Source organism: Nanorana parkeri, unplaced genomic scaffold (genome assembly GCF_000935625.1).
Source record: "Nanorana parkeri isolate BGI_ZX_2015 unplaced genomic scaffold, ASM93562v1 scaffold759, whole genome shotgun sequence".
Taxonomy (NCBI): domain Eukaryota; kingdom Metazoa; phylum Chordata; class Amphibia; order Anura; family Dicroglossidae; genus Nanorana; species Nanorana parkeri.
Window position 1 is genome coordinate 49,605 of NW_017307027.1, and position 12,098 is coordinate 61,702.

The following is a 12,098-nucleotide window of genomic DNA, read 5'->3' on the forward strand; positions in this document are numbered from 1 at the left end:
TGATCGGCGGTGCAATTCGTGACCGCCCGGTCATCGTGCACAAAACCGAGCCGATGGCTGGGCGGTCATGGAATCGCACACCACCGCCGATTGCGCTGGCAGTGCCATTATTTTCTAAAGGCACCCCATTCGCGCCAGGCAGATTGCGCGGTTTCCCGCCGCAATACCGCCTGGGCGGTCCCACGCGATCGCAGTTGAAAACATGAATAGGTTAGATGTTTTATTGTTCTAAAACAGTCTTAAATTAAAGTTCTTCATAATCATAAACAAATTGGCCTAAAATCATTAGTCTATTGTTCTTAAAAAAAAATTCACCTGTCCCTTTCAGAAAAAGTATCGGTAATTGGTATTGGCAAGTACATGAGGGGAAGTACTTGTACTTGGTCTTAAAAAAGGGGTATCGGGACATCCCTAGTAAATATGTAACATATTTACTAGGGATGCACCAAAATTTCAGCCACCAAAACTGGTGCTATGCGCAAAATGCTGGTGCTTTACTAGCCTCTCTCCTGCAAGCTATAGTCTGTGTTCCCTCCAATCCAGTTTTTAGGTTTCGACCTGACAAATTGTTTAAACTTCTTTTTTTCAGTCTAAAAATATAATTTTGGTGTAAACATTTACTTCCCCAACAGTTATGAATGAACAAGTGTTCAGTACAGATCACTTCCTGTCTATTCATAACCGGGAAGACAATAAACATATCATCTTCACAGTTTGTGAATGGACAGGAACCCCAAGTACTGAGCGCTTCCTGTTCAGTAAGCAATGGGGCTGCAGAGAAGGCGATTAATGACTATGCGTCCGCAATCTCTTTCTCGGTCTTAAAAGGTAAATATCAGGCGTCTGTATTTTTATATTTCCCCAAACCCCCACTGAGAGTAATGTAAAACTTTATTTCTTTTTGTAAAGAGTTAAAGTGAAGTAGTGATGACAAGAATTGTGAGATTGCCATGGCTGACTGGTTTAAAAAAATGGATGTTCCCAGCTTGTACACTACAGGCTTCACTACCTTGAGTTATGTGCAAAATGCATTTTCCACATTTCACAAACTAAATTTGGATAAAGATCTAATTCCAACCACTGGAATGTAATCAGAAAAATGGTGCTATAAGGAAAGATAATCTTACCTCCTCAGAATAGTGATCAGATGGCAAAGGGGGATAGTCACACTGTTCTATCTTCTTACACAAGGAGTACAGGTTCATCTTATCGCCATAAAATGGGCTTTGTAATGCCGCCATCTGGAAATAAAGAAATATTCTGCTTCAGGTAATTTAGTTTAATTTACAGATATTTATGTTTAAGCAGGTCAGATGATATAACAGCACAACAGCAAAAAAAAATTGAAATAATAGCACAGAAAATTAAATGAAAGCAAAGCCAACTGCTATCTTTAGGTCAACTACAGTAAGCTGCTGCAAAAATAAACTCCCTTAGAGTGCTAAAATATTTACATGTCAGCCAGGCACCCTGATCTCCTCCCTTCATTTCTTTTTGTGTAGCCTCTGTGTGATGCAGTGGCATGGACTGACTCACTGAACAGCCTATCAGTGCCTCATATAGAGCAGAAGTGGAAATGAAACCAATGTCTGGGGCACCTGGCAATATATAAATGTAGTGGCAGATATTTTGTTGCTTTGACTTTTTTTTGTAATGGGGTAGCAGCAGGGAACAGTGGCCCTAAAGTCAACTTTACATGTGAAACATCACACTTTTTTTTGTTATTATTTTACAAAGTTGGGCATTAAATTAGCATTTTATTGAAGTCTGTAATCCCGTTGGAGAGATTTTCCCTAACTTTCCGATGACTCACTAGTATAGGAAATAAAGGTATTTTTCTGCAAAAAAAGTGACACTGCTGGCAATACAAAATATTTTTTTTCAAAGCATAGGGAAGTTACCGTCAGGTGTTTATTGTTGCCTTTATGCATGTTGTGTTGGTATGCAGCCATGGAACAATGAGGCTGATTAACTAAAGGAATAGAGAATCTTCACTCAATAACCTGAGTGAATATTCACTTGATCTAATCGTATGAAAAGCAAATTCCAGTTCACTTCGAATACCCAATCATGAGCAGAAGAAATAGGTAAACAGGAATTTGTTTTACACATGATTGGATAACTGAAGTGATAGTTTAAACAATTTATTGACTGATGATTCTTAACTCCTTTAGTATAAGAGTCTCAGGACAGGAAGCAAGGGAATATTTCCCAATTGGCAACAGAGGCCGCAAAGAAGGTTCCACTTCATTAACAGGACAGTTTTGATAAGCTTTAAGCATGGCCACATCTAAAAGATCTGTATGTATAATAATATTAAATAACAATAACAAATATAATAAAGAATTAAAATAATTATATTACAAAAAATAATACTCCAAAAAAGTGCCAGAGCTATAATTCTGTGCATCAGGAGGAATGATTATGACTGGTAAACACCTTAATTTGTGGAGACATCAAATGTTAAAATAGTGATATCATCTCCTTACTGCCAGAGAGGTTTTGAAGTAAATAACCTGCAAATTTGGTTGCCCATGTGTCTAGAGATTTGAAGAAGCTCAAATTCTATATAGCACAACATAATATTACACATACAGTAAATGCTTTAAAGAGATCAATGTAGAGATGTCAGTGACACGAACGCTACTTTTTCAATTAACTCAAACAGGTATGGGTAATAAGCTGCAGTCCCTAAGCCTGTTCCAAAAACATCTGGGTACTCCCACTGAATGAGCAGCAATGTAAATAACCCACGGGGCCAACTGTAAACTAAACACATTGGGGGAATTTATCAAAACTGAAGCAGACAAAATCTGGAGCAGATTTACACTGCAACCAATCAGCTTCAATACATTGTAAAGTGCTGACAGCTGGCACTGGTCAGAAGGAAGGAGATAGATTTGACTAATAGAGAGAAATCTCATTGTTTACTAGAGGAAGGTGCTGGAGAGTTCTGTACTGTAGTGCAGGGGTCCCCAAATCCTCGAGTCACGGATAAATCCCCCCACCAGCTTCCACGAAACTGGTCCCTGGTGCCAAAAAGGTTGGGAACCGCTGATCTAAGGTACTGCTGCCTCTGACTGCTAGTCTCAGATTTGTTTAGGTCACTACTGTGCTGCTCACTGTTCTCCTTGATGGAGCTGCTGACTTGAGGAGGCAAAGCCCTGCCTCTACCAAGATGGCCACCTCCACAGAGAGAGATGGTAAGAAAACAAGGCATGTCATGTCAATAAATTCAGGTAAGATTAGCTGCTCGGAGACCACAAGGAATATTGCTGACTAGCCCTTTGCCCTCTGCTTGCCTTCTCTTGCGCACAGCCTCCGGAGTTCAGTCCCCCTAAGTTGCACAGACATTGGAAGATATATACATTTACATTAATGGTATTTATGAAGTAAAAAAATCTGCAACCATCATCTAAAGTCCTGTATACAATTAGACTTTCTGATAAAACCCAGACATGCACTGAGGTATGGACACCATGGCATTGAGCGCTATATTGTTGGGAGGCAGACGAGGAGTCATGTGTTCCTCTATTTCCAGAAGTAACAGGTATTGTGACAGGGGCTTGCAGATCCGAGCAGGATAGTAAAAAGGCAAGACCTGCTTAAAGTAGCCTCTAAAATAAAGCCGTTAATATGCCTGGACAAACTTTAATAATTAAAGGGGAATTATGGGTGAGAGAGAAATGCACTTATACCTAGGGCTTGAAAAATCCGCTCGTCTGATGAGAGGACGCCGGAGCCAGACGAGTAGCTTTCCGGCCGGGAGCTTTACATTCATTACTCTCAAGAGACGTCCGATCACTTGTATTCGGTGCGGATTTATCCCCTCAATTTTAAGGCTCGACATGTTTGGTGTCTATTTACCTGAAGTATATGATAAATGTCACCAGCACACCTATGTCTGGTGTCAATAATCCATCTTCATTATTGATGCAGACATAGGTGTGCTGGTGACATTTATCATATATTTGAAGATGCACGGCGCCATCTGTGGTTACTACAGCACCCTCCTTTACCCGATTTACCTGAAGTGACCCCGTCTTTTATATTTTACCAAAAATATTGGTGATACATTTTTTTATAACATAACTTAGGGAAAACAATTATTTTTTTCTTCAGAATTTAGGGTACTTTTTTCAGATTATGGTAAAAAATAAATACCCCCCAATGATGATTAAATACCATCAAAAGAAAGCTCTATGTGTCCCCAAATTTTTTTAACATCAATTGCAATGCTATAGTCCGGTCATGCTGACTAGTGAGACACCCTAAACATTTTCAAGCCCTGCTCATACCCATAATTAGAGTTGACGTGCGACACTGAAGCTGTCACACATTGGCTCTATTGATTGAGAACTGAAGAATCACATACCGCCAATCGTTCAGTTCCAGTTCTGCAGAGAGCGATGACCGTCAGTAACAATATTGTCGGGATTCATCCCAGCGTGGCTCTGTGCTGTCAGCATACAGTGGGAGATAGCCCGCCATATGCTGAGTTGTGGTTCAGAGGAGGACAAATATATGTCCTCCTGTGACCCTAAAGTGAACTATGGCAAAAAAAAAAAAAAAAAGGTTGGGCCATAGTTCTTTTAAATAAACCAGCACTTTAATTTTCTATATCTGCAAAGGTAAAGATGCTAATATGTACTCCAGGCCCAGACATTTGAAAAAATACTCTGCTACCCAGCACATCCACTATATCGATGTGACTGACAGCCAACATACATCAGAATAAAGTAAGCTTCAACAGCATCATGGGATCCAAGCTTTTCTTTCACCACATTCAGACCTACTAAGATGTGACGGGACCACATGCAGCAGCCAAAATTCACATCCCTACATATATGAATGACAATTGCAAGCTGTAAATTCTTAAAATAAAAAAGCAGATATTTTAGACCCTTTTTTCAGATAAAAAATATATGATTTTCCTACTTTGCTAAAAGTGAAACCCTGATTGGTAGCTACAAATTTGTATATATTGATGCTCATTGTATCTATAATGTAAAATAGGCCCTTTGGGTGGACTTTATGGAGGTAGGCAGATATGGAGGCTCCCCAAACTAAAATGGAAAATGTATACTGGGTAACAGGAGGACAACATAAAATCCATGTATTCTCTATTTGTAACCTGCACTGTTTGCTGAAGCAAAGCCTAAACAGCTCTGCAAGAGAAAAATCTGGCGGCGGACTTTGCCTTATATACAGTAGATAATTATAACACTCTGGAGAAACAGATAAAGGAACAGACAACACATAAAAGTAGTGGTGTTAAGTAATGAATGACAGTTTTAACTGAGTGTTAGTTAAGTCTTAATGAGATTTATAAAGTGTCTTACACCTTTTTATACATGTGGATAGAGATTAAATGTTAACATTCTTTTGTTCCCGCTGCCTTTTCACACATAGCGTCGGCTGCTTGAAAAACTTTATACAAGCAGTGTGCCACTTACTTTAACATAAACTTCAGCCTAAAACTTTACAGAAGTGACAGATGTCACAGATTAAAATGCCAACAAAATATCTTAGCAGCTGAAGCTGGAGGAAGAAAAAAAGAAAATCTGAACATAAAATAGCCACAAAAGAAAAAAAAACAGCCAAAAAATACAGAAAAAAAAAAAAAAGACTGATTAAAAAAACACTTCAATTGCGCTGCGCATGTGCCTAGAGCATCTAGAATTTCCCTTGTTTTGTTTTTAATAATCTGTCGCTCGACCACATAAAAACTTTTACACAGAGAAAATCACTGTCCTCCAAGAAAAAAATAAAATCCTGACCACCTGGATGATCCACAGCACTACTGGAACACCATTCAGAGAATAAAGGAAATTATGCAAAACATTTTGGTACATGGGATTACATTTAAAGAAAACGAAAACACTGTATACAAACGCTTGACACCTCATCCTAACTGTTAGAGGTGTGTGTGTGTGCGTGCGTGCGTGTGCTTCTGGCAATCTACAATCATAATTTGCAGGCTTTTTTTTTCTTTGCATACCTTGCATACGTTGTATTGCTTTTTCTTCCCATTCTTCTCACAGTGGCCATTTTTCCTGGATTAATCCATCTCCCTTTACTTCCTGGAACTCTGGCACAGGTGACTAGGACATTTCATCTGAGGAAAGGAAAATACCTTTCCCTGAGATATTGTGAGATTACAGTTGAGATTTCCCAGCAATGCTCTGCTGATTCAATCTTTCCAGGATGCAACGCTTGAGCACAGCTTACATCACGTGTGCCCAAGAGGACCAGGAAGTGGATAAACTGTATTCGTAAGTAAATAAAAAATATATTTGTTTAATGAATGCAAGATGATTTCATATCAGCATGCAGAGCTGCATGCTGATGTGATTTTTTGTGAAAGGGGGTAAAGGTCCACTTTAAAGCAGAACTCCAGGAATGTATTTATTAACCCTTGTAGTGGGGCTATCCCCATACTGCAAACATTAAGTGCTCTCTTGCGCCTAGGTAAAAAAAAAAAGAAGAATTAGTCACCTAAAGCTCCGAGCCGCGGGCCTTCTTAGACCGCTCCCTGGAATGTCTCTCCCCAACTCTGCAGCAGTCCAAGTCCCAGGAAATTATCACGTCTATATACTGTGCATAGATGTGAGAACACTGAGGAACATTCCAATCTGCTGAGGAGGGGACAGGCTAGAGGGAGCACCGTGACAGCTGGCCAGCTCGGAACATTGGGTAAGTAGATCTTTGTTATTATATCACCGAGACACAAATGAGCACTTAACACTTGCAGTGCAGAGGTAGACCCACTGCAAGGGTTAATAAAATCCTGGAGTTCCACTTTAAAATAATTGATGGACCAATAAATTCCACATTGCATCGATTGGAACAATCTGCAATAAAAATGGCAGAGCACACGTCCACGATCCAAAAGCCATGTAGAGGAAATTCTGCATTTTTATAATAGCTCAATCTGTCCATTATCTAGAAATGCATGAAGCAGATTTGTGTTTGGTTACAAATCTGTTGTATGAAGAAATGACCCAAAATACCTCTTAATCTCTGTAGAGGTCTGACCAATAGGTACAAGAGGCATTAGTTTAAGATTACTGCAAAAAAAAGCTATTATATATATAGGTTCACACTTATTTGTTTTTTTAATAAACGTCATTGGTAAACATAGTAATTTAAAAATGGTGTTTGCATTAATAAAATATCTTAGGTGAACATCAGCTCACATCTAAGATTTAAAAATCCAGGGTATTCACAAATGTATCCCCATAACCAGGGCTCAAAATTAAAAATCCATAAGAGTTACTCTCATTCAGTTGCCCCACATAACCCCTACCCTGCCCCGGCCTTAACTCCGCCCCTAAATACACCCTCTTAAATTATTTTTGAAATGACACTTAAATGTTTTCTGCAGAATAAAAAGTTACAAAAATAATCAACATCTTAAAAAATATTAACATAAAGCAATGTAAAACATTGCCTCCCCTCCCCCCACATATAAAAGAATACACTTCCCCCATAACATCCTTTCGGCCAGCACTCAGTGAAGAGCACCAGCCAAAAGCAACGGAGCCAGCACAGGAAGGAGCAGCTGCTCCTGCAAGTCAGGTGCGCAGTCCGTGACTGAATTTCCACCCACCCTTGTCTGCTTGTATGTAGCGTGTAATACTTCTACGAGGGCCCATTTACACTAATCACATGGTAAAATGCAGTGTAGCTAACGTCTGCTGAGTGACAGCGGTGAGCCAAGGTGCTTTGTGTTGTTACAGGGCACTGCACTGTTGGTTTATTTTTAACTTTATTTGGAGTGTACAAACTTTCCGGTGTACTGCACTGCAGAAATATGCAGGTCTGCATTTTTCACAGCGCACCACACCACAGTTCACACCTGCATTGCAGTGTGAATAGAGCACATAGAAAACAATTGTTCTCCGCGAGCTCTTTGCAGAGAGCTGTATTTTTCTACTGCTGAAAGACACAGCATTCTGTACAAGTGTGAACAGGCCCTAAGGCTTTTACTAGGACTGCACCGATACCAGTACTCGCCCAAATGCTCCGATACATTCCCCAATGCCGGAACTTCATCAGTCAGAGGAAGATTTCCTCTGACCGCCAGTGCCTTAGGGGAACATAGAGCTGGCTTCCTGAGTAATGACTGATTTGCCAGGAAGAAGAAATAGAGTGACCTGAATCAAGGCACAGGATGCCACACCCTCAGATTTATAGATGACGTGTTCATGATATGGATGGGCTCTAGGGGTGAACTGGATACCTTCATGGAGCACTTACAAATACATAGTTTCAACCTCAAATTTACAATGGAATGTCATCAACAAGTCATCCCTTTTCTGGATGTGAAGGTAGGAGTAGAGAGTGACGGGTCGATCTTCACAGGTCTTTTTAGAAAGACAACGGCAGGAAACACCATTTTACATGCCACTAGTGCACACCCTACCCCGCTTAAAAGGAGCATCCCATATGGTCAATATCTACACCTCAGACGAACTTGCTCAGTCGACTACCTCTTTGAGGAGGAGGCGTCCAAACTGAGAGATCGCCTCTTACTGAGGGGCTACAGTAGACGGGTTTTGAAAAAGGCCTATCAACGAGCAAAATTCAAACATGTGATAGCTTAATCTATACATCTGACAAAAATAGAACCAGAGATCAACAAGTGCCAACGGTTAAATTCATCACGAGGTACTCAGAGCAATATGACCAAGTAAAGTGAACCCTAGGAAAGCACTGGCACCTACTTTCACAAGATCCGATAGTGTGCAAATATATTAAAGCCGAACCATAGATTATTTACCGACGCCCACGATCATTACGGGATCAACTAGTATGTAGCCACTATCGGGAAAACAAGAGTAACGAACAAACCCATAAGGGAACTTACTGTTGTGGTCATTGCAATTTTTGCAAACATATTAAGCAGGGCAAATCTGTCAAGCTTCCCAATGGTCAAACTTGGTATCCCAAAGACCATATAAACTGCCAAACCAAGGGAGTGATTTATCTGATGACCTGCCGATGCAATGCTTTCTATGTAGGCAAAACAATACGTCCTTTTTCTAAACGGATACAAGACCATGTCTACTTATCAAACGGGAAAATGACAACTCCAATAAGTAGACATGTGGGATTGTATCACAACTTTGATCCAACCACTCTACTCTTTTTCGGTTTAGAACACATAAGGGAGGACACACGCGGTGGTGACTGGGACAAGATCATACTTCAAAGAGAAACCCAGTGGATATACAGACTACGGGCCACCCAATCACCTGGACTCAATGAAAACTTAAGCTTTAGGCCTTTCTTATAAAATATACATCTGATACAATTCTTACACGTAAGGCCTAAAAAGGTGTTATATGTAGGCACTCTACCAACAAATAACCAATTAAAAATAAAAGCAATTAATAACAAATATAAAACAATCACCTAACCAATAGGTACCGAATTAGTTGATTACTACACTAAATAAGTAGGTCCAGGCTCTTAATACTGGGCTTTTGTTATCAGTCCTGCATGGTGTGCCCCTGCCATTTCGATATGCTCTTCTCTTTTTTACCATCTTTTGATGGCATTATTTTGAAGCAAGTTGTCAGTCGGTTGCCCAAAAAAACCCAACTTTCCTGATTTTTGATTTGCCAGGAAGCCGGCTCCATGCCGATTGGCTGGAATGCCAGTTTCCCGGCCAATCACAATTGAGCCGGCCAAACATGGAGCCGGCTTCCTGGGCAATCATGTCATTACCCGCCACCTGGCTTCCTGATTGCCTGGGAAGCCGGCTCCATGTCAGCAGCACCGGTATCGGTGGAGTACCGAAAGCAAAATATCATACTCGATACAAAAAAAAAAGGCATCTGTGCATCCCTAGCTTTTATCAGCCAAATCTTGGAACGGTCAGAAACTTAGGCTCTCTAATCCACTGTCCTCTATTATGTCAACAACTCATCCTAGTAATAAAACAAACACCATTGACTAATGGACCCACATTCGTACACCACGCCCTAAAAACTTGTGACAATGAACTACAAAAGGCCTTTCAGTTCTCCATCATCTTAGTAATAAAGTCAAAACTAATAGCTTAAAAATAGAATTCTTACTTACAGCAGACAAAATCTGTTTTTCAGCATGTACCCCAAGTACGATCAACTAATATTTTCCCTCTAGAAAAACCTTCCAAAAATGACACCTTCTAAGATCACTGATCTGCATTTTTTGTAGCTGTGATTAGATGTTTTAGTGTTTTCTTATTTTTAAGACCATAAAAGAAACAAGGTTTTGGTTTAACTTTAAACTATGGCTGCCAATTAACATATTAATGTATACAAACAGAGCTAGTACAGATATCACAGCTGCTGCTTCTTAACCAGACATACACCGATCAACCATAACATTAGGACCACTGAGAGGTAAAGTGAATAACATCGACTATCTTGTTACAATGGCACCTGGAAGTGGGTGGGATATATTAGGCAGCAAGTCAACACAAGTGTAAGGATTTGAGCAACTTTGACAAGGCCTAAATTGTGATGGCTAGACGACTGTCAGAGTAACTCCAAAACGGCAGCTTGTGTTAGAAATTCCTGGTTTTCAGTGGTCAAGACCTACCAAGAGTGGTCCAAGGAAGGAACAAACGGCTACAGGGTTATGAACGGCCAAGGCATGTGGGGAGCATAGCCTGGCCCATGTAGTCCGATCCCATAGAAGAGCTATCTCAAATTGCTGTAACAATTAATGCTGGTTCCAATAGAAAAGGTTTTTGAACAGTGCATCAGTTTGTTGGGTATGGGGCTGTGTAGCCGAAGACTGGTCAGGGTGCCCATGCTGACCTGTGTCCAATACCAAAAGTGCCTACAGTGGGCACATTGGCATCAGAACAGGACCATGGAGCAATCGAAGGGGGGCTGGTCTAATGAATCACATTTTCTTTATCATATGGATGGCCAGGTGCTTGCGTGCATTGCTTACCTGGGGAAGAGATGGTACCAGGATGCACTATGGGAAGGCAAACTTGGTGATGTTCTGCTGGGAAACCTTGGATCCTTCCTTCATGTAGATGTTACTTTGACACCTACCACCTACTTAAACATTGCTGCTGACCAAGCACATCCCTTCGTGGAAACGGTATTCCTTGATGGCAGTGGCATCTTTCTGCAGGATAATGCACCCTTCCACACTGCACAAATTATTTCTAGAATGGTTTGAGGAACACAACAAGGAGTCTTGGGTGTTGGCTTGGCCTTTAAATTATCCAGATCTCAATTCAATCCAACATCTGTGGGATGTGTTTGAAAAACAAGTCCGATCCATGCAGACACCACCTCGCACTTTACAGGACTTAAAAGGACAACTATGGGGTTAAGGCTTTTACCCATAGTTCTCCTTAGGGTAACGGGAGGACACAAACTAGCGTCCTCCCGTCACCCTAAGCTCAGTATACCGCAAGCTACTGCTCGCGGTATACTGAGACGCCGCAGCTGAAGCGGATCCCGACAATTATGTCTGGATCCACCCAGCTGCGTGTGTGACAGCTGGCTCTGCCTATCTAGAGGCAGAGCCAGCTGTACCCGCCCCCTCCCACATCCGATCCGCCAGTCAGCGCTGGCGGATTGGAGGGGGGAATCCAGCCCCTCCCCTGTCACTGCAGAGGGCTGTGACAGGATCGAGAGGTGAGCGAATGCCGGTATGTGTTCGCTCACCTCCCGATCTACTGAGCCGACTGTGACAGTCTTATTGTAACAGGTCGGCTAGAACTATGAGGAGTGTAAAACCACTCACCTCCTAGTTCTCCTTTAAAGGATCTACTACTACTACTACTACTGACGGCTTGGTGCCAGATACTATAGCCTACCTTTAAAGTTTTGGTGGAGTCCATACCTCAATGGGGCAGTGCTGTTTTGGAGACAAAAAGGGGGACCTACGCAATATTAGGTGGTTGGTCATAATGTTATGGATTATCGGTAAATATCTGTACAGAACTAATTTGCCACAAATATATAATATAATCCCCAAATCAGAATTTTAGCAGACAGACCACTCATCAATTAGTGTCCATCCACTATTTATTGACAACAAATCTAGTGGGGTGATCTCACAGGGTTTTTTTTTTT

The 12,098-nt window shown here is 41.0% G+C and overlaps 1 protein-coding gene across 1 annotated transcript in view; it reads right to left on the bottom strand.

Annotated features, from left to right (window-relative positions):
* Window positions 1-12,098, bottom strand: part of NEK7 (NIMA related kinase 7) — a 92,944-nt gene that overhangs the window by 3,239 nt on the left and 77,607 nt on the right. Inside the window, exon 9 of the mRNA XM_018564551.1 lies at window positions 1,128-1,241. Coding sequence (XP_018420053.1) covers window positions 1,128-1,241 — 114 coding nt within the window. The remainder of the gene's footprint in view (window positions 1-1,127; window positions 1,242-12,098) is intronic.